This window comes from Centruroides vittatus, unplaced genomic scaffold, assembly GCF_030686945.1.
Source record: "Centruroides vittatus isolate TY-2023 unplaced genomic scaffold, ASM3068694v2 contig_956, whole genome shotgun sequence".
Classification (NCBI taxonomy): domain Eukaryota; kingdom Metazoa; phylum Arthropoda; class Arachnida; order Scorpiones; family Buthidae; genus Centruroides; species Centruroides vittatus.
The window spans coordinates 599,938-623,644 of NW_027122635.1; the positions used below are offsets into that span (position 1 = coordinate 599,938).

At 29.1% G+C, this 23,707-nt stretch overlaps 1 protein-coding gene across 2 annotated transcripts; it reads left to right on the plus strand.

Moving 5' to 3' along the window:
• Window positions 1-44: 44 nt before the first annotated feature.
• Window positions 45-11,797, plus strand: LOC136985246 (probable bifunctional dTTP/UTP pyrophosphatase/methyltransferase protein). 2 transcript variants are annotated; one of them, XM_067282498.1, is made up of 7 exons: window positions 45-116; window positions 187-279; window positions 2,924-3,061; window positions 3,615-3,718; window positions 10,571-10,632; window positions 10,887-10,995; window positions 11,607-11,797. In XM_067282498.1, the coding sequence occupies exons 2-7, from the start codon at window positions 190-192 to the stop codon at window positions 11,752-11,754; spliced, it is 651 nt and encodes a 216-aa protein (XP_067138599.1). In that variant the 5' UTR covers window positions 45-116; window positions 187-189; the 3' UTR covers window positions 11,755-11,797. The 2 variants fall into 2 exon arrangements, with proteins under 2 accessions (XP_067138599.1, XP_067138600.1); XM_067282499.1 differs by having other exon boundaries at window positions 103-116; window positions 190-279.
• The last annotated feature ends 11,910 nt before the right edge of the window (window positions 11,798-23,707 follow it).

Genomic DNA, 23,707 nt, shown 5'->3' on the forward strand with positions numbered 1-23,707 from the left:
TTATTAAAATAATTTCAAACTGTTATTTTCTCTAGAGGGCGGTAAACGACTGTAAGAGCGCCGGCCACGTGATTTTTTAGATTGATCGAAAGTAAGATTGTTTACGTTTTGTAGAGGTAAATTTTTCAACTGCAGCTTATTTTAAAATATTTAAAATGAAAATCTTATAATTTTCTGTAATTGTAGAAGATGCTTCAACCGATATTGCATAAGCTCGCTACACAACGTATAGTTTTAGCCAGTGGATCACCTCGCAGAGAGCAAATTTTAAAGAATATCGTTAGTATAATTTTAAAATTACCAAATTAACTTTTTATGATGTACCGTTTGATGAATTATAGTTGTGTGAAGTTTATTTATATTTAAAAAATTAAAAAGGAAAACACTGTCCAGTTGGTAAGATTCAAGCTCTGAATGAGGGGTTTTGCACTACCTCAGAATTGTTGATCCTTCATAATACATTCGTCTTCAAAGATCAGTTTTTAACACGTATCGGTATACTGCCTATTCTAAGTGCTTCGCATGTAGTTGTTTGCTTTGGTGTGAGCGACAGCAAGCACCTTGGTGCCCGGGTGGGGCGAGCCCCACATCCCCTAAAACTATATAACATCGACTACTCAGTGAATAGCCAAGTAGACTACTCAAACAAGACTACAAAACTAATACCAAGATACTTGAACAAGTATCTTGGTATTAGTTTTGGGGCTGGTATGAGTATTACGCCACATGTCACGTCTATCACCAAACGGTGTATAAAGGTATTTGGTATGTTAAAGCAGAGTATTAGGTATGAGTAGGGCTCCAGTTTCACGACTCTTAAGTCATCATGAGGGTGTACTATAGATTACCACCTATGGAATTTCAGGACTTTGATTATTTATTTGAACTCGGAACCGAGATGAGTTCAACGGTACCCTATTTTTGGACCGGAGACGAAAAATAAAAAAGTTATCATACTTTTTAAGTTACCATACTTTTTTAATGCTCTCATGAAGACGGCACCATAGTTGCTAGTACTGCCATCTTGCGGTAAAGTCTGCAAACCATGACATCGGACTACGGTCATCTCCAGTAGGGTTAAACATGTGATACGAGAGCAGAGAGAGTGACGCAACTTCCGATCATCGCGCGATCACCATTTCGGCTAATGTTACTTATGGCAGCGAACGTGGCGGCCATTCCCACTGTTCGTGCTCCCGACTGACTCCCGGAGGGGAGCCGCCAGCAGGCCGCCATGTGCTAAACATCACTAGTTATTGATTCACGGTAGTTCTTGAACAAAGTAAAAAAAGGGGCAAACGTCTACTAAAGGCAATTTTAACGGCAAGCGACGCGACTCCCGATTGCGATAGCGAGGCGACTTAGCTGAGAGAGCGACGCGACTCCCTGTCATCGCGCGATCGCTGGAAAAAAGTATGATAACTTTTTTATTTTTTGTCTCCGGTCCAAAAGTAGGGTATCGTTGAACTCACTTTGGTCTCCTGAGTTCAGATATATACTCAAAGGCCCGAAATTCCATAGGTGGTAATCTATAGTATCCCCCATCACGGTTGTGTGGGCTAAATAGTTAATTGTGATAGTCTTAGCAGAGCAACGTGGATGCTGGTATCACACGTCAGATTAAAGTTACATCTGGCGTCTCATTAACGGAAAAGAGCCCTCGTTTTTATTTTAAATTTTTGTAATATGGTATAAAATAAAAATATATGGGGGATATGTTCCCTCTTTCCCATATATCAGGATTGACACCCTTGAACATACTGAATAAATAGAATGTAATAATTGGCCTTACTCTAGAAATACAGTTTGTTTTAAAGATAAAGTAGTGATGATGATGATGATGATGATTAATAATGAACATTGATATTTTATCATGATTTTGATCATTATTAATTCAAAATTTTTGTAACAATATTTTCCTATCAATATTAATAAGTTTATTTCATATTAAAAAAAATTGCATATTAGATATTTGATGAGAAAGTTCAAAACAAAAATAATTTATTCAAATTATTGAAATATTATAATAACATAAAATATTTTTCTTATACTGTATATTGAATCAATGACATAAAATGTCGCAGTAGTTTATATAATATTTTTATTAACTTGAAAGTAAAATAGTAATAGAAGTAGTTTAGATGTCCAAATTGTTGTGTGGTAATTTTCAATCTATCGTAAGCACTTTTTTACTTTACTATGTTTTCTTGGTTCTAATGAATACCATTTTTGGACTTTCCTGATCTCAAAAATTGGGGCATGCATAAAGACAATTTAATACAGCCTTATTTGTGTCATTTGTTTTTCACCCTGCTTCACTGTATTACAATGTTATAATCATCATACTGTACATGTCTCTCCCAGTACTTAGTTTTGGTTTTTGATTGATTTGGTGGTCTTTTAAACTATGGTAAGTCATGTAAACAATGTCCTGCAGATGAATATCTTATAAAGCTGTGTTTAAACAGTGTGTTATCCACTATGCTGAAGAACTGCTTGATGTACACATGTATGATTATATTTCAGTGTGATATTATGTATTTGGTAAATTTACTGCTTGTGTATGCTATCTTGAAAACTTGCTTTTAAAACATTGATTGTAGAGTAATTTTTTATTGGTCCAGATCCTCTGTACCTACCTGATATTGGAGTCATAAATGAATACATTTGAAAATATGGATATTATAAAGCACTGTAACATGAAAATAAAATGCTTTTAAAAAGATGCATTTATTACTGTTTAAATGCATTAACTTTTTACTGCTGCATTTTCAATGTAGGGCATGCAATATGTTTGCGAGCTAACTTTTTTTGGGGGTTTCAGTGTTGCAAAAATAAGACAACCATTAGATTCAATGGCACATTAGAATCAAGAAAATATGGTACTTACTATTTTAAATACAATTTATTGTTTTTCTTGCAGAATTTAAAATTTGAAGTTATTCCATCTACATTTGAAGAAAATCTTGATAAGAGTAGTTTTGAGAAACCTTATGAATTTGTTAAAGAAACTGCAAAATGTAAAGCCTTACAAGTTGCAGAAAAATTGAAATTACAAAAGGTAATGTAAATAAAATGATCTACATTAAAACTTTGAAAATAATATATAAATATAATAAAACTTAAATATAGTTATTGTTTTAGTCTACTGTACTGTATATTTTTGAATTTTTATTTCAGTTTTCAAAATATTCCAATTTCTTTATTTTCTTTTCTTTTATCTGCTAAATTTGAATATATGTGTATATATATTGTTTTAAACATTCAATAGCCTGGATAAACTTAAAGTAATAAAGTGAAGCATTCAACTTTTCTGTAACTTCAACTGTTTCTTTATTTACTAACAGATTTTAATGTTGTGTGGTTTTGATTCATTACTTTGTTGTCATCAAGAATGTTTTTATATTAATAATTCCTATAAAGTAGTAGAATTCTCCATTTGTTTACAACTTAGAATAATTCACATAATTTTTTTTTTTAGTTTGTATATTATAAATTGTTTTATATTTTAAATTGAAAAAGAACTAAAAATCGTTCTTATATTTTTGTAATTTTTAATGATAAATTAATTTATTTAAAGCTCATTAAAAGAATATTTTTCTTTCTCATTTAAGACTCCTGCTGATCTAGTTATTGGAGCTGATACAATTGTGACACTGGATGGAAGGATTTTTGAAAAACCAAAGAATGAAGATGATGCATTTCAAATGCTTCAAACGTATTATTTTATTATAATTTTTCTTATTAAATTTTACATATTAAAATTTTTATTACTATATATTTCCGCAGATAAGCGGACCTTCATATAAGACGAGATATAAATTTTCGTCAAAGTTTTATAGTTTTAGCATATATCTGTCCTATAAGACGACACCCAAACTATCAATGGCCTATGAATTTAGTTTAGATCAGCAATCATCATCTAGATAATATTACTGTATAACATATATGGAATTATGTCCTATTTGTAATTTTTCGAATGAACAAATTTTATTTTTTTGCATCTGGCAGCACTGTCTTGCAATTGTTGCAAACATTGCACTGATTCAACAAGACGACCCCGGATTTTGGGGGTCATTTTTTATGATCTAACTATCGTCTAATCTGCGGAAATTTATGGTAAGTTAAAAATGACAGAATAAAGTGTTTTTAACTTTATTTTGTCATTCTAATATATTAGATGATTTGAAGAACAATAAATAATAATAAATACTGTAGAACCCTCATTATCTGAGCCCTAATTAAGCATGGTTCTACATTATCTGAGACAAATCTGCAAGTGAATGCGTACTATTCATATACCGTAATTCATAAAAGAAAGTTTAAAACAATATCATGTATTGCAATATGAATAATTTTTGTTATTTTTTATCATTTAACTTCAATATGAGACAGACCATTGATGATATTGATAAAATGTAACTAAAATAATACACAATTTTATTCTTAAAACTATTATTTGTATTAGCTGTATAATAAATGATGTAAAAATGTTGGTCTTATATATGATTAAATTCATTAAGGTATTAAAAGAGACTTAAAATTGCTACCATATAAATTTTTTATATTCATAATTTTTTTATCTGGAATGGTCCTGGCCATCTATTTTATCCAAGGTAGTATTGGTTCACTTTACCATTGGTGTTTTACTGCTTAAGAATTAATCCATAGAAAATAAATTTGGTTCTTAGATAAATGTTCATAAAATATTTAGCTTTGTTTAATTAATGATAAAATAAATGTTAAAAAAGTAAAATGTTACTTACAGCAATAGATAAAATTTCATTTTTTTTTAGTTTATTTTATTATATGACTACGATATATATTGAAATTTTTCTTTAAACTCTTCTTATTTTAATGTATTAAAATAGATATTTGTCTAATAGAAAACTCATTACTGTTTTAGTTCAGTTTTTAAAAAAATCTTTTAAGTTGATTAAATCTTGCATCATATTGTAAAAAATAGAAATTCAAACTAATTTTTAAAGTAGCCAAATTCTTAGTTATGTGTAAGAAATATGTTTAGCCTGTTTTAGCCAGTTTTACCAAAATAATTTACATGGCTGCAACTTTGTTGAGATGATTAGCAAGAGAGTGTTCAGGTGAATCAGTAGTTTCAATGAATTGTACAGTAGTGCCAGCGGTAGCATAAAGTAGCAGCAATGGAAATTATATTACTGATAATATATGCCAAAAAGCATTTGATAGCTGCATAAAGAGCATATTTAAGCTTTGATTTTGTATAGTAAAAACAGAGAAGAAACTAACTAGAATAAACAAAAAAATTCTCAATTTATTTCAATTAATACTGCTTTGAACTTGGGTTATATCACACAGCTTCGTCGATACTGTTAATGAACACTGTTTCAAGAACTTGCTGCTCACGGTTATGGAAGCAAAAAAGGGACTCACAGTGTAAATATACCTGAAAAAACAATGTGAATAGTTATTTCTTGTTGAATGGAATCCTAATATTTCATAGGACCATCTTAATAACAGCTTTGCAGGGCTGGCATAAAGTGGATGAGTTTCTTCAAGTATTTTGTACCAAGTTTGTAATACCAAACTCTTGTAATACACTCCTGCAGTTTCTGTTTTTTTCAGACCTCTGCAATTTTTGTGTCAACAATAAGCCATCTGTTCTCAATAAGTTTGAGATCAAAAACTACTACTACTTTACCTACTTATCCTTTTTATGTGGGCCTCTTGTAGAAATTTTTTACCTTAATAACAATTTGTGTGATTGTTAGCAATATTGTCACTTAAACTAACTATAGAGAAAGGATACATTATACTTTATTCACCATCTGATAGAGTGACATGATGCAGAATCATCTGGGAAGATACAGGATTTCATGTCATGAAGTTGTTACTTGATTATTGGAATTAACTAGGCAGATAAATTTTTTTTCTTGTAAAACTCCGTATTTTTCAGACTGATTTTTAAAATACATAAATATCCACATCCAGTATTTGAATAAAGATGATAATATGAAATTTTTTAAAATAATATTGTGGGTTTATATAATTAATATTGTTTCCCTAATTTCTGGAACTTGATATCTAATATGGATATATTCTGTCTGGTAGAAACATGGCATACATCTTCGTAAATTGAATCAATTTTCTCTGATGATTATAAAATTTATTGTCAAATATCAAGCTGTGAGGAAGAGGATGATTAAGACTCCACTGGAAGACCCAGTGGAGTCTTAATCGTCGGGCTCAGATTAGATGCAATCTCTAAGGTTGAATTGTTATTTCATATCTGAAATATCAGTTTATACTTTGTACTGATTTTATAACTACTGAGGAGTTAACTAATATCTAGTTAATAGTGTCCTGTATCCCACCTGACAATTAGTATGATGATTATTTCAAAAATTCTTTGTTGCTTATAGAAAACTATATGCTACATGGAACTAACTTGATTTTATGTGCAGATTTTAATGATAGAATGGGACATCCTGATTATTTGTCATGTTTTACTGGTGACTCGAAAATTGATTTGAAGGTTTCAAAGGATTCTACTATTAATACTAGAGGGAAAACTCTCTATCATTTTTGAGGATAACAGTCCTGTTTGTCTAAATGGTTTATTGCCAGGAGATAAAGAGGGTATTTTACTTACCATGCAACTAAGGGAACCAGTGGATAGAGGATTACGTTAGTTATAATTATTGTCCATAATTGATTTCATGATAGTGTCACAAGAAATATATTCTCATGTTATAAATGATTTCTTTGCCTTATCAGAGATAGGCTCAGATCACTCACCTGTTCTTCTTTTAACGATTCCATTGATATCATCCAGAGTTTTTAATAGACGATTTTTTGGTAAACATGCAATATGGAGAGATGAATTTAAATTTTCATTTGCTGTTATATCAGATGAATATAGAGGAAACATCACATCCAATGATTTAGTGGAATGTATAGCTAAGGTGGCAATGTCTATAGATTTAATTTATGATGTAAAATCTGTATCTTGCAAAAGACATATAACAAATGTATGGTATGATAATAAGTGTTCTACCTTGAGAAAAAGTCTGTGGAAATGGTTTAAGAAGGCAAAAAACTCAAGTACAGATAAATGTTACGTTTTGTATAAAAGTTATTTAAAAGAATATAACTATTATGTCAAAAAGAAGTCTTACTTTTGGAACTTAAATAAAAGATTGGCGACATCCAATAACTCTAAAATATTTTGGAAAATAATTAACAGCTTAAAACGTAAAAGTCCATTGGGTTATAATTCAAGAATTCTGTTGGAAAGATGGTTCAATTTTTATGCTACAAAATTCTAAAGATTATATTCTACTTATTAATGATGAATACTTGTTGATGTATGTGTATAAAGTGTTTCCAATAGAGGCAGAATATTTTTTATATTTTACCTTAGATGAGATAAAAGAAGCAATTAATCATAAAATTTTATAGTCACTATTGGAAAGAATGGGCATGAATAAACAGTTTCTTGAACTTACAATTGCTATATATTCCAAAGCTACTGCAAGAGTAAAGATATTAGACTGGTTAATTTGATATTGACATTGGAGTTTGGCAGGGTAAAATTCTGAGTCTGTTACCTTTTAATTTATATATATATAGTTAATGGTCTGATAGTTCGACTTGCTAAATCTGACTTACCTGGGATTTCTCTCTCTAATCAAGTCAAGTTACATGTATTAATGTATGCTGACAACATTGTAATTCTTGCTGATACTCCATAAATGTTATAAAGTAAAAATGCAATTCTGGAGAAATTTTGCTGTGACTGTGGATTAATTATAAATGTTTCTAAAACTAAAATAATGGTATTCAAGAAGGGTGGTAGATGATCACCAAGAGAGAGATGGTTTTTTAATAATCAGCCTTTACAAGTCACTTTGAATTACATATACTTGGGAGCATAATTTTCATCTTCTGGACAATTTTTACAGGTTAAAATGGCAATGAATTCTATATGGCCTATTCTTTCAGGAGCTAAAATTAATTAAGCTTATCTTTATGTAAAGTTATTTTACTTAATGATTTCATCTATACTACTTTATGCTGCTCCTGTATGAGCAATTACTTATTACAATAAAATGGAATGTTATATAATAAAATTCCAGCTTACATGTTGCATTTGGAATTTGGTATTTCTAAAACATCAGTAACAATAATAATAATAAAAGCAATAGTTTCATTTTGGATTAGACTATTGAAATTAGATGATAAAAATTATGTTAAAATAGCATAAAACAAACTTTATAAATTGTGTTCATCAACAGTGGCATAGCAAGGGGGTGTATCATGCACTGGGCGCCACTTGCAGAGGGGTGCCCAAATGGTCTCTAAGACAAACTATATCTATTTCTGGAGGGGGGATGCCAATAAAGTTAGGGTGCCAGTTATGTTCACTACACCACTGTTCATCAATGGATAATTATACATATAATTGGTTGTTGGTGTTGAGAAATCTGCTAGATTCTCCTTTCTATGGTTGTCTCAAGATCCTCATTTGATTGAAAGCTATCAAATGTTAATTTTAAAAGTGTGCTGTGAACAAACTATACAAGATTGGTCTTTGTTGAAAAAGAACAAACATTTTCAATTATATCTTAGTATTAAAACAACTTTTATATGTGAAGATTATTTGTTTATGGACACATAAACATGTAATCATCATGTAAAATGTTCAATACTGCAACTGATATATAGTCAAAATTATATTTTGACATATAATAGTAGACTAATAATAGGTCCTGAGAGAATTTTTAGTAATTGTAGTATGCAAGTATATGAAACATGGGAACATGTATTCTTTCATTGTATGAAATTGATGCAAGCAGGAAAAAGTATTTGACAAGATTTAAATCCTGGAAAAATATAACTAAATAATTTATCGCATTTTTCGAAATATGCTTATTATTGTGTATTTTATTTTGTATTATCTTGTTATCAGTCTATTACATTAATTTATTATATTGTACTAACTCCAGCTTTATGTAATACTTTAACCCCCTTCTAAAGAGCTAAGATTCATACAATAAAGAATTGAATAGAAATATTTTATCTTTCATTCTTATATATAATAGAAATAGCTTTTTGAAATAATATTCTACAAAAAAAAATTAATGAAATTAATAGATATAGATGTAATATCATGCATGTTGTTAAAATTTCTAAACACTTTATTATAAATTTTCTAAGTATAAATTAATTGTAAAGACTAAGTCAGTGGCGTAACGAACATAATTGGCACCTGGGGCACGACACTTTATTGGCACCCCCATCCAGAAACACATATAGTTTGTCTTGGAGACCATTTGGGCGCCCCTCTGCAAGTGGCACCCGGTGTATGATACACCCCCTTGCCCCCCTCGCTACGCCACTGGACTAAGTTAAATTTTTAAAAATGTTTTTGTAACATTAAAATGAAAAAGCATTCTTTTCTTTGTTGACTAAAATATTATTCTAAAGATTTATGAGAATATTCAATTAATAAAATAAAATGGGTATTATATAAACTTTTCTTACATCTTAATAATAATTAGTCCCTAGAATATAAATTAAATCTGATATAATAGAAATTTTATTAAATGCAAATTTCTATTTAATTTACGTGCTAAAATTAAATTATAAGATGACAATAGAAATTTAAATACATTAACAATGTGGTTTTTTTATTAGATGCAGTTTTAATTGTTAATAATAGTTGATTAATTAATTAAAAACTTATATTAATTCTATTAACTTATACGATAAAAAATATTTATTATAAATACAGTTAAATATACTATATTTATTTAATGGTTATTTATTTTGTACTAAAAGTTTTCTAAATAAAATTTTTTTATAATTTTTCATTCTTTGGAAAAGGTTATTTATCAAAGAGATTAAGTAATAAATAAAAACTATTCTTAAAAAACTTTTAGATTAAAATTTTAATGATTGCATTATTCTTTTCATATAATGATAAAATATTATTCTTAATTATATCATTAATTATAAAAGTTTAAAGCACATAAATGGAAGATTTAAAAAGCGTACAGAAATCAATGCTTACAAAAAAAACAAAATATAAATCAAACTCCATAGTTTTTACAGTCAAAATTAAATAACTTTTTGGCATATTTTATTTTTAAATTAATTTCATTAAATAAATTTATTTAAAGAAATTAATTTAAAAATAAGTGCTAAGCAGAAAATTAGTATGAATATTACAGAAATGATGCATGCTAATAGTTATATCGAAATATATTTTTAAATTTTGTCTTTTATTTATGTCTATTATGATGCAATATTTAAGAAATTTTCATTTTATCATTGATCAAAACATTTTAGACATATTATTTTTTTTAAATTTGTCGTTAAATAAATTTTCTTTCAAAAGAGGGCAGCACTTTCCAATAAAATGAGTCTCCAAATAGCATTGATTTTTTCCCCCTCCCTCCCTTGCTTAAATTCAAAATTTATAACTTAAAGAAAACAGATAATAAATTCTTAAAAACATGAAATCATGAATCAAATCATTTAATGTTCTCATTTTTAATAAATGGCAATTTTTATTTTCTTTTAAAAGGTTAAGTGGAAGAACTCATACTGTATATACCGGAGTTGTTTTTGTTATACCATCCAATCAAAGTAATCATTCTTTTTACACTAGAATTTATTACTTACGTAACAAAAGTATTATTTATTTAATAAATTTTACACATTAGCAAGTTTTTTTTGTGTGTGTTTATACATAATATTTTTAGTATAGTATCTTTCAACAAGTTTCTTTCTTCAATATTTATCATAGTTTAATGAATAAAACAAATATATTTATTACTTTTTTTGCATTGTTCAAGTAAAACATTTATGTAATTTATATATTAAAAATTTTCATTTACTAGATGACGATTGTGAATTTATAACAAAAACTTTTCACGAAGCAACCCACGTTACAATGTCTACGTTAACGGAAGATATGATCAAATATTATATCAAAACCAAAGAACCAATGTAATTATTTTATCTTAGTTTTTAATTTAAAAATAATATTTACACCACACATAATATGTTAATTTAATGTATATTAATGTATAATTTATTTATTTTAAATTTTACAAATGTATTATTTATTGTCGTACAGAATTAATCTGCATAAAAACTTTATTTACGTCTTTATTTGAAAAATCAGTAACAAATAATAACGATTATAAAATTTTAATGTCATTATTTTAAAGGATGATTATTGTAGTATAATGTAGTTGAATAAATGTATTTGCTTTTTATTTTTTTAAATATTTTAAACCAATTAATTTATTATTATAATTGCATTAAATTATCAAATTAATAGATAAAAAGAAAATCTACTTAATAGCACAATTTTTAAAATAATGGCAAATAAATTTTATGAATAAGATTTATCATAAATAAAATTTACATATTTTTTCTTAAATTTGAATTTTTATTGAAATAAAAAATTTATTTTGAAATCTATTAATTTCAAAAGAAAAAATTTATTACTTATAAGTACTAAAATAAAATTTTTATTGCTGTTTTGCATATACTGCAAAACCAAAAAATGAATAAAATGTTAAATAATCTTACATAAATATCTGTTTTTTTAGGGACAAAGCCGGAGCGTACGGAATACAAGAAATTGGCGGGACAATAATCGAAGGAATACAAGGGGATTATTTTACCGTAATGGGACTTCCGATCCACAGATTATGCAAAGAGTTAGTTCAGTTATATAAAGATATGAAGATTTTATAATTTATTAAACTTTGTGGAATAAAACTTTGAAATTCTCTCTGTACATTATGTAGATTCATTATTTTCATTCGTAGATTGTATATTTGATTAATCTTATACTGTGCTTCAAAATTTTAACAGTTATAGATTTGTAATGAATTTGTATTTATTTATTTTTTTGTATTAAGGTTTAGGAATGTATACAGTAGTTTACGTACCTCAATCATTGTTCATCAAATAATTGATGTATTTATAAAGTTTTACTGTATTTAATATCCCTTCTAAGTAATAAATTTTTTTATTTCTCTAATAATTTTCTTACTTGAAATAATGATATAACGAATTATATCTTAAATTTATTTAGCAATTTTTAATTTTTCTCTTTAGTATTAATAAAAACTTTGAGAATTACAATTATTAATTTGATAAATGAAAAAATATATTAGTTTATTTACTCAATCTTTTGAAACACAAAATTTCCAAATGTTTTTAGGAAGTTAAGAAAAATAATGTTTTGAAAAGATAGAAATTCTTTGATTTTTCATTATTTTATTTACGACTTTGCCATATTTGAATTTTAAATGTACATTCTGACTGCATTTATTTTAAATGTTTAAAGACATTAATGTGAGTTTACCTCCAAGGCATTGTCTTTAAAAATCTATTGAATTAAAAAGAATCGATTTTTTTTAGCAATAATTAAATTATATTTAATTTTCGTATAATTTCCCATTCTTTTCCAAATTGAATTCTGTAAACAATTCATGCACTTGAAGTAAGAATTGTAGGTCATGGCATTTTGAAATTTGATTTCAAACACTATTATGTATTTGCTAAAGTTTTAAAATTGCCGATAAAAGTATTATTGCGACAAAATATGCCACTTTATAAAATATCTACATCGTTACAGAAAGCACCGAACAGGTTATTGTCCATTTTTCGCCCCTGTAAATAGCACTTTCTTTTATTTCAGCCTTTTGCCATGCTGTAAAGCAATATCTCCAACACACAAACCATTTTATTATTTATCAATAAACGTGTGTAATAAAAAATCAACCAATTAATTTTTGTAAACACGTTTTCGTTTATTTTTGTGTTAAGGACCTTGGAAAAAAGCATTCGAATTTATTTCAAAAGCATTATAATGCTTACTCCAAAAGCCCAGGCCTAAGCAATTTTAGCAATTGGATCCCAGGTTAAAAAATTGAATGTTGAGTGTTAAAACCAACTGTTGGGACTTTCTACACTTCACTTTTCTCACTGGGAATAGCGCATCAATTTGTGTAGAATGTGATTTCTATGGAAGCTAGTCTGAAAACGCTGTAAATGGTGATAGAACATAGTCGATCCCCAACACGTGTCATTTATCTCGAATAATGTCTTCCAGGTGGACACAGTCAGTCGATCGCATGCAAACATTGCAGTTGTGCTGTCCTTAAGCTTTTTCTCCCTCTAGACTTCTCGCTCTTTACTTTCACACGCTCCTATTTCCTCGTGAAATTCGAGTTGCTATCTACGGGCAACACGCGAGTAGATTATAAAACTTGAAAAGAAGCAGCGATAAAAGAGGTAAAAAAATTGTATAGTAGATCTCTATGTTTAAATTCGATTCTGTAAGATATATTCTAAATCAATTGTTTTGACAGAGAACAATGAATTGCGAATAAAGAAGGAAAAATCCCAGATGCTAGCGAGAAGCGGGGATCCAAACGGTCAAGCTTTCGCCTATTATTTGACAAACGATGAGTGTGCGGAGGCTGGAACTTGAGATTTTGACAGGGCACGTGGCGATTTCCACATCAATGAACAACACGCTGTTATTCAGTGTTGTTCGCACGATGAGTCATAGAGCGAGGGACCGCTGGACAGGAGACTAACAAAAGAGATTTTTCGCTGCCCTCGTCTGGTTGCCTAGCTTCAACGTACTCTTGCCGCTCGAACAAAGGAACTGCAGATGCCTTTAACTACGAACTTGAATGACACAACGTGAGCGATGGGTCTGCCTCGATCTTTCTCTCTCGGATTCGGGGAACAATGGACTCCCTATTAGTGCAGAAATGGATTTCCACTCTGCTTGTTACCAAAAGTGAAGTATCGTCAGTAAAAATCATTCGGCCTTCTGCTTATCGCAATTATAATATTTGAAAATGACCACGCAACTCTATAAACACACACTACGCACACACCGCAGTCCTGGGAATCCTAAATTCCCAGGAAAAATCATAATCGGAATAAAAATGTTTTCTTCACTATATGTATTTGTTAACAGAATTATTTATAATATTCTATAATACTGTGAATCGGTTCTAGTGACTAATTTCTACGAGACGTAAAATAGAACTCATCAATTATGATCACGCCTGGTCATTCATTATTATGTCACGTGGTCTTCTGATAAAATTGCATAAAAATACTTTATCGCCTAATATTCCTTCTCTCGTTACGCGAACCGAATACAGAAATCATTATTTAGATGATGATATACATTTTCATTATGAAAAAAAAACACTGACGTAATCGAGCATCGATGGAAAACTTATTTTAAACCTTGAGAGTAAGTTATCATCGCGTGATGCCATTCTAGAAACGAAAATTTTCTTCGGTAAAAGTGGCGTGTTTACTATTTATTTCGACATATTCGACTTTGAAAAATGAAAGTGAGGACATTCTTATCGCGGAGGAGGGACGGGTGGAGAAACAGATACAGGAGTTGCGTTATAGGAAACGACAGATGGTCCCCCTCGCCCATATTACCATATGAAAGGAAGCACACGTGAAGTGTACTGACGTCATGGAGGGATACGAACTAGCACCACTATAGAAGTAACCATCGGGGATTATGTCCCTGTATATCAGGGAATCGATCCTACTTTTTAAAAGAAGAAAAGAGGATTCGTTATAAATCATCACCCGCTGTTCCTCTTTCGAGTGATTAAAAAACGAGAGAAATTAGTTCTATAGGTTATTCTTTATAAAGAACACTTCCTCGAGTGCTTTGTACTAGAGCCACAACCGATACAAACGTCACCGATCTCTAAGATCATTAATTTCGCGCGTTAAAACACGAATTACAGATTGTTGCAAGTGGATGATTCATGAAGATTTTTAAGTATGATGGATCCGCGTGCTTCTTTCGTTTAGAAATATATCAATATAAATCGACGTTACGGGGATGGTTTGTATTTATCATCAGAAATCTCTATATAAGTATACTTTACGGCAATTGAGGTAATTTAAAACGTTCGATACGATGGCAGTAATTAATAATAACGCACGATTTCGATAATAACGGATAATTATCTCAATTATACGGCAAGAAAATAGGTAGATTCCGTGATTTCAGGAAATTCGGCCTAGACAGTGTCGCGGTGGTATCTTCATTAAATGAATTGACAAATACAAAACAACTTTCACGTGAATAATTTTGTAAATAATTCGAACTGAACTCTGAAAATGAATCTACATTCGTGAAAAATACCTACTTTTTAATTTTACTTAAAACAATTAAAAATTCATTGTTAAAAAAAGTGTAATATAATACATACTAAACGAGCAATTATTTTATTGTGAAGTCGTCACAATACCGGGCTGAAATTTTTAATATATTTACTTTAAAATATATGCTCTCCACTTCAAATTAGTATTGGTTTGCCCTCGTACATCATACGTTTCCTTTAACAATAGAGTCGTGCCGGTCATCTATTAATTGCTTTCAGGGAAAATTTTGAATTGAAATAACGTAACTTCCGGTTTGCGTCGGAAGTTCTTATATAGTTAATCGGGGCCTCCTGCTTCTAATGTTTCAATATCTGGTCTCATCTTTCATCTATCTAGCTCCGTTCTCGAGATTAAAGAAGGACGGACGGACAACAGTGAGAATTTATTGATTTACAATTTTTTTAAATTTTAGCCCAATAAATAAATATTTTCGGCTCTAAACACAGCCGACATCGGGTTTAACAGGTTTACCTTGTAAGTTAAGTTTAAATAAGTTGGATTAAATATAATTATTAGAAATACAACTCGAAATTCCTGGCGGAGTTTGCGTCATGTTAATTTTTTGTTCTTTTGGAATAGTTTTTGCAACTTTTAATCCTCTAATTTAATTTTATAGCAGTTTCATTAGTATTATTACAATTATGGTATTCAATAACAATACGTAGAAAGTCTATGCATTGGTGTCTTTAAAGATAAGCAAAGACTGTAGTTTCATTTCTAACAAGCACTTCGTACTTTTCTTTAAAATAACATTCGATGCTGTGGAGTGAAGAACTTATCTAACACAGAACAAAGGAGTAAGAAGATTGTAGGCCTATAACCTACATTCTCAATGCTACTATATCACTAATATTAAAGTGAGAAATTTATTATATTATTAAGAATCCAATTACTATTGTTATTATCCAGTAAATATTGTCATACTCTTAACTGTTATTGCTGTGGTTTATAAGTAATTATGTTATTAACTCAACTATTTTATTGTCGTTTCATTATATTGTCGTAAATCAAAGTTAATATAATGTACTGTACACACACACACATATATATATACTCTATTAATAAATTTATATTTCTTGCTAATAGTTTTATTTTCTGTTTAAGTCATATTTACAAAAGTTTATATTAAATATTTTAAACTAATATTACGTAATATATTTTCATATAGAAAATATTAACAGTAATTAAAGCCAAATATTTCATAGAATCATTAATATACAGTCGAACCTGCCAACAACGGCCACCTCTAACGACGGCGGCCATTTTTTCAGGAACGTCTCTCTTTGAATTGCATACAAAACAATCTCCAAATAACGGCCATTTTTTACGTTCCCTTCAGTGGGAGTTCGACTGTATTTAACTCGCTTAAACTTTATCTACAAATAAAAAAAAATTGTTTAAAAAATAACTTAATGTTAAATAATTAATATGCATTTATTGCTTTGTAATTAATTATTACAAATACGTAAATTAAGTATTAATATATGCAAATACTTATTGAGGGGGTGATATTGCCGTATTATAGTTTAATATTGTTTTCAAATATTGATGAAAATGATAAATTGATCCGTTCGTATTATTAATAAACCTGAATGCTACTAAGTCTACTCATAAAATCAATTATTTTAATAGTTACAAAGCATGATCTATGATTGTAAAACATGGTAGCTACAATGCTATAAAACATGACTTATAATCACCCCCCATAAAAAAATCGAAAACGTGGTGTAATCTGTAGATAATTTCCATAATAATTTCCAATACAAATTATATTAATTAAATTATTAATCAGGTTTATAAACAACGATGGAAAACTGATTACAGTTAAATGAAGAATTTATTAGTCTTGTTGTCAATATTGTTGTCGACTATTATTAATGCTGCCTATAAGAAAAAATAGCGTAACAGTAGAATGACCTATTGTTAAAAGTTTTATTGCGGTGATTTATATTGTTATCAATTAAAGCCAACAACCAAAAATAGGAGTGATTCATTTCTATGATTAATAAATGGATCACTTTACTGTTGATGGTCTTCTTATTGTTACAGACGTATTAGCTATTGTTAAGAAGAAACAATAATTGCGCTCTTGTTTTTTTATTAATAAACAAATAGTTCTTTGTTAATTACAGTGTAAATAAGTAAACGCCAATTGTTAACAATAATAATTATCGATTTATTATTTTATTTTTAACGAAATTCGATTGTTACTTTACTATTTAGCAAATTTTAATCCTATTTTAATCGAGTACAATTTAACAAAGTTGTTAAACAAATAGAGAAGATCTTAATCTAATTTTTACGCCATGAAATAAAAATAAAGTAGTTTTTAATTGAAGCTAGTGAATCTTTTATAATGAATTGTTGCCCGATGGACTTTTAAAGGCGCTACGTTTCTCTTTTATTTTATTATCCGAAATCAATCTGCAAATTTGTCGCTGTCTACAATAATATAGTAATTTTCTGCAGATTTTTCTTTTTCTTTTTCTTTTTTTTTTATTAGTGTCTTTCGTTGCGATGGATTTATTATGGGAGTAACTTTTCGAAGCGCAATTAAAAGAAAAAAAGAGAGAAGATTGATTCGTAGGAGAATGCAATTTAAATGCTATAATTGATTGAAAATATATCTCTAAATTAATGAGAGACAGAGAGATAAAAGTTGCTCTTTTATAATAGAAGCGATGATGATGATGATGATAACTGCCTTATCGCCTTTCTGCTTATTGATTTCGTCCGTGGAAAAATAAACGTTTACGTCTTTAAAATCGAAGACGATTTTATTACTCGGATGTTCTCCCGGCGATAAAGTAAAATATAAACACGTCCACACTTTTATAATAGGTATAATTATTAAATAGTAAAGTCTTTCTTCCGTTTTTTATTACAATTGACGCCTGTACGCAGATAAATATTTGAGGGACCCCGTGTAATTTTTTTAGTACCTTAAACAAACCGGTAAAATTTTCATCCTGTCCCAAAGCAATAAATCAAATCTTGACATTTTAATTTTTAAAAATCTAAAAAACTTATTCAACCGCGAGTTTAAATTTTGTTCCAGTTTTATATTGTTGCTAGAACCGAATTGGAATGCCAAGCTATAAAAACGGTAAAAATGCAAGATCGGCATCTAAATTCTCTCCAGTGTCTATCTATCTTCCTGTACAAGAGTTTTTCTCGGTGGAAATTTAAATCTAGGTGGATGATGTATGTTAGAATATGTAATTAAAGCCGAAGAAATACGTATTATTTTATCATTAGCGTTATTCTTATCGTTGTTTAATAGCATTGTCTGGTGCAATTTCCTTGTTTTTTTTATTTTAAAGAGAAACTGTCATTTCAAAAAATAAAATTCAGTTTGGTACCGAGAGCAACAGAAATGTGGTCAAACACAATGCTTTTTAAGTTCTCCAATCGATGTTGCTCGTCCCCTTTGGGGTTGGACGAATCCAAGATAAAAGCGAAAGACAAATCCCGTAACAGGTCTTTGTTACGTCTACTAAACGTAAATTCGGTAACCCGTAACTATTAATTAGCCTACAACATATGTATCTATGAGTATAAATTATTATACTTTGTACCAATGAGCTTCCTTATAACATTATTTTCCAGTAATTATGTTTGATTATGTTATCACTCCACAAAGAAAAATATACGATAAAACTTGATAAATTTTGAAGTTAGCACAATACATAATTAAGTAAAAAGTTTCTTTAAACATTTTTCCTGGATTAAAATGGAAAATAACCGGAAGGAAAAGCTCCATTTTGATTGACACGGTGTTTTTCTAATGATTCAAACGGCGATGACTCATACACTTCTATCGGTCAATATTTGAGTTACTGCATTGATGCACAGTAATGTATTTTTATAAGTTGTTTAATACTGAACCAGACCAAAGATGATTTACATACTCCAATGAATTACACGTTTTAATAGTTAAATGTCTCGAGTAAAGCTTATCTTACAAACCTATCTATAAATAAATCATATAGCGAAAATATTGCAGCTGATTTATATAAATCATATACTCTGACGGGATAATTATCATATTTGGATCATTATTAACCTTTCTCTGTTTGATTTATCGAGAACGAATCTTACTGTTTGCTTTGATATAGCTCACTTAATTACGTTTTATCCTATTAATCATAGATAAATCCGGGATGCGGATCAATGATTCCTTCTATAAAATATTCTCAATAAAATTCACGGGATAGCGTGATTTTCGTCATCGATAACAATAAGTCATCTCCATGTGGATAATAAATTACTACTATTTTTAACTATGAAGGAGTCGCGATATATAAATAGATTTATACCAAAAAAATATCAAGAATAGTTTTGATTGATACGAATTCACTTTGAAATAAACTCCATTCTGACGTAAGAAAACACTGCTATCAATTATATTTTTGACCATTTTCGAATACATTTTACACTTTTTTAATACTAAGTGTGGCTCTGTCATCTATGTTAATCCCATTGTGTGTAAAAAATTATGCTAATTACTTACCGTAAATACGAACTTACTATTAAAATAAGCTTATATTTTTACTAATTTTAATGTTAAGAAGTAGTTTTTGCTTATAAAAACATGGAAAAAAACTATATAAGTGTTCACATATAGTGCTTTCGTGCTTCGGAACACGTCATCGCCCCATTATTCCAGTGCTAATTAGCTAGTTTCTCACGCAATTACAGTTTCCTTCTCCGCTATCTTTACCTTTCTCTACACACAAAGAGGCCAAAAGCTAAATATAAATTTGCAAAGACGATACGTTTGAAACGTAAGAATCCACTGTTTCAATAAAAAAAAAAAAAAACCATTCATTCTTCCGACTAATAAAGAAAAATCTTGATTTACAATAGTAAAGAAAAAAAAGGGAAGAAGAAGAAGTTTTATAACATAACTCGAGTGAAATTACATACATACTTTCGAAGCAATGAAACATGTTCCTCTCGGAACGTTATTATTTTGAGTTAAAAGCCTCAGAGGAAAAAAAAGGGAAAAAAAGCTCTTAAAATATTAATACTGCATCAGTCAAAAGATATGAGAAAAAAATCCCAGCTGGCATGGGTCCTTACCGGCTACGTGAATCACGTGACCCAATCGGAACGGGGGAGCCGAAAAGAAGGGAATCAATGTTGACGGTCACTGACCCGTTGCCATGGAAACCAAAAGTATAAGGACGGATTCTGTAGTAGGTCCCTTACAAGAGTGTCCCGAGATATAATTCTTTCCATTCTTAAAGCTCTTTCCAAAACACTTCAACTTATTCAATAGCTCTGACGACAAATATTTGTTCGATCTAACAGTTATAAGAGCCTTCTCGCAGCATCCGCAATTTTTTATAGAAGAAAGTTCCAACGTCTAATCTGCTTGTAAAATCTTTATTTGCTAGCATTTTCCTACGAAAGGGAGAGAGAGAGAGAGAGAGAGAGAAAGAGAGGAAAAAAAAAAGGCGAAACATCGAAGTTAGAACTAGGGAAACGACATACAGATAAAAATAAATATCAATTTAAATCATTTTCTTCCATATTTTATTCACGAAACTATACTTTTGTAATCAAAATCAGCCATTAAAATATACGAATAAGTTTATAACGGCGTTTTTAATTGGTTATTTATTTATTAATATATTTCTTATTTGAAATTTTGCATCGTTGATCAAGTGGCTCCATTAATAAATATGCGATACGCCTTCTTACTACTTAATCCCATCAGCAACTAGTAATTAGTCGGAGTGGCCAACCTGAAATAATCTTTCGAAAATCATAATTAAATTTTTCTTCTATTATTTCATTATTTTTTAAATCTAATTATTCGTTATTTTAATTTATCTCGTATTAAGCAGATGTTAAAAATCGTGACCGAAGGTTATTAACAATATATCAATTAACCTTGGCTAGATTTTTCACTTTTTATACATTTCAAAATTGAAAACTGATACGTAAAAGTGCCAAAACTTTCACCTTAAGTTATTATTAATATATAAAATTAAATAGGAAAAAGTTTTAATGCTTTTTTTCCTGTATAAAAGTAAAGAATTTAGCGTTATTAAAACCAAAAAATTAGCGAGAATTTACATTGTTTACAAGAGAATGATCAATTTTAATATATTTTAAAGTAAAATATACATTAAAATCTTCGGAAATTATAGAAGCGTTATAAAAAAAAGGGCAAAAAGTATCGATTCAATTATTTTTCTATGCGGTTTATGGCATAGATGTGTTTCGTGAGATGAATTTTCCACATGGCATTGGTGTCGCCAACCATGTTTCTAAATGAAAGTTTCCAATGCTCTAACGTTTGAAAATCCCCAGTGACATTTACAGTAGTAACTATCAATGTTTTCCAATGATGAATGTTGTTTAACTTTGACTTTTTACTTATATCATTTGGGAAAATTCTACAAGACTATTTTCTTCGTTATTCTTTTTTCATTCCTTCAATTGATTAATTACAATAAAATAAACAGATAATGAAATTTTCTAACACAAAATAATAAATGTTCGAATGGTCGTGTAATTATCATTTTGTACTTTCGATTTTTATATTAAACAAAATCATTAATAAAACTCCATCTTGTTTTTTTTTTTTATTTTAAATTTAAAATCTAAGGTGAGATCTATTCGACTATAGCATGCTATCGGCAGCTGTTAAGGGATAAAAATCAAAAGACAGCTGCAAATTCTTTAATACTGTACGTTATTCCATGTGTCAATCACTAATTCAATTATTTATAACGTATTTAGTTCTTATAAATGGATTATAACTTTAAAATTTGTCTAGATTTTAAACTTTCTCGTTATATTTTTCGCGTATACAAATATTATTTGGCATTTTACGTATAATTTTAGAAAATCGTAAGATTTTTCTGAAGAATTTTCTTTTTTTAAAAAAAAAGTAACTTTAAAAGAATTTTAACATTTATAATGATGTATATTTTATTTAATTATTTATTTATCTAATATAAATCTAATTTAGTCGCGACTTTCCATTACTAACGTAAAGTTGCGATAAATAATTCATCATTGAACGTAATAAATTATTTACTTAATCATTTTGGTTTATAATTTCTTAAAATAATAAGATTTTAAGAGCTTTTTATAAATTTTTAATTATATTTCTATTAAATTCGTCGAAATGTTCTTCGTTTTTACAGCGGAAAAAAAAACAAATTATAATCATCCAAACCAATCGAATGGTAGCACAAAACTCGCGCAATTATATTGAAATTTAAATGTTAAAATTTTTAAAAATTATACAATTTAAATAAACACTAAAAGGAAGATGTCTAGTTACGTCGTTAATCTTCTTAAATTTCAGACAGAAAAGAAGAATTAATTAGAATACTAATAACTACCGAATATACAAGCTTTCTGGGTCTAAGCTTGGTTTTCTTTACAGCAAAAAAATAGGAAAAATTAATAAAATAAAATTTTAAATTGTGCAATTATTATATTTCTACAACTTCTCAGCAACAGCTGGTCTCTTAGGATCGAAGGTAAAAACAGGAGGGGGCCACTAAAATTCCATCGGGACGAAGACTTAAAACAGATAAAAACTTTTTCGAAAATCTACAGAATGCGATTCAAATTTATTAATACCCGGTAATAACAACAGTATTTTTAGGTGTGAACGGTCGGAATTCTTATTTTTCGAATAAATTCTAAGTAAAATACCGAGAACTTTCATTTAAAAATATTTTTGAAATTGCTTAATTAGTCAAGAGAACGTTAACGTAATTACGTTTTTAACACGTGTTTTGGTTTAAGAAAAGGTTTCATTTACAATGCACCCAGGAAATTAAATTGTGAAAGCTGCCAAGATACATCTGGTTTCTATAACTTGCCATTAAAGAACTGGATCCGTCTTACGTTAATATAATAATGGCACTACAAACAAACTTTTACGTGGTGAAAATCCGTAGAATAATTCAAAACCATGTCAACTTAAATTTATTACAGTCAAACAACCTTTTCGACAACGTCGTGGTTTACGAGATAAGTCATTTTGGGTGGCAATTTTTCCTAACTCGTGATATACCACGATGAAAGTTTACGCAGAATGATACAGTATGAAATACTTCTTATTTTCTGTCTAGAATTCATAACTCTGTTAGAGAATTTTTCATTCTCTCTCCATACTTCCAACATATTATATTTACTTATGCTTGTAAATTGATTGAACACGCCACGACTTCAACATTGAGGTATTATAACTTCGTGGGGTCCAAGCGAATCTGAATTAGGGGAATCCGTGTACAGTGTTGATTTCAGTGTTGAATTTTCTTCGGGGGGAATTTTTTGGAGAAGTATTTCCTTATAAAAGATTGCTTTGGGAAAAATTTCCTTTTTTGTCCACAGGATTCCAAGATAAATTCTTTTAAATGATTAAAAGATAAGCTTATATTTAAATGTTGTAATTTATAAAATATTAAATTTATTTCTAAAAGTTTGCGTTTGTTTAAAA

Bases quoted from the DNA above. Each gene is read 5' to 3' on its own strand.
- LOC136985246 (XM_067282498.1), top strand. From the start codon at position 190: ATGCTTCAACCGATATTGCATAAGCTCGCTACACAACGTATAGTTTTA. The intron at 3,719-10,570 runs GTATTATTTTAT...TTCTTTTAAAAG, and splicing joins GCATTTCAAATGCTTCAAAC to GTTAAGTGGAAGAACTCATA. The intron at 10,996-11,606 runs GTAATTATTTTA...CTGTTTTTTTAG, and splicing joins ATCAAAACCAAAGAACCAAT to GGACAAAGCCGGAGCGTACG.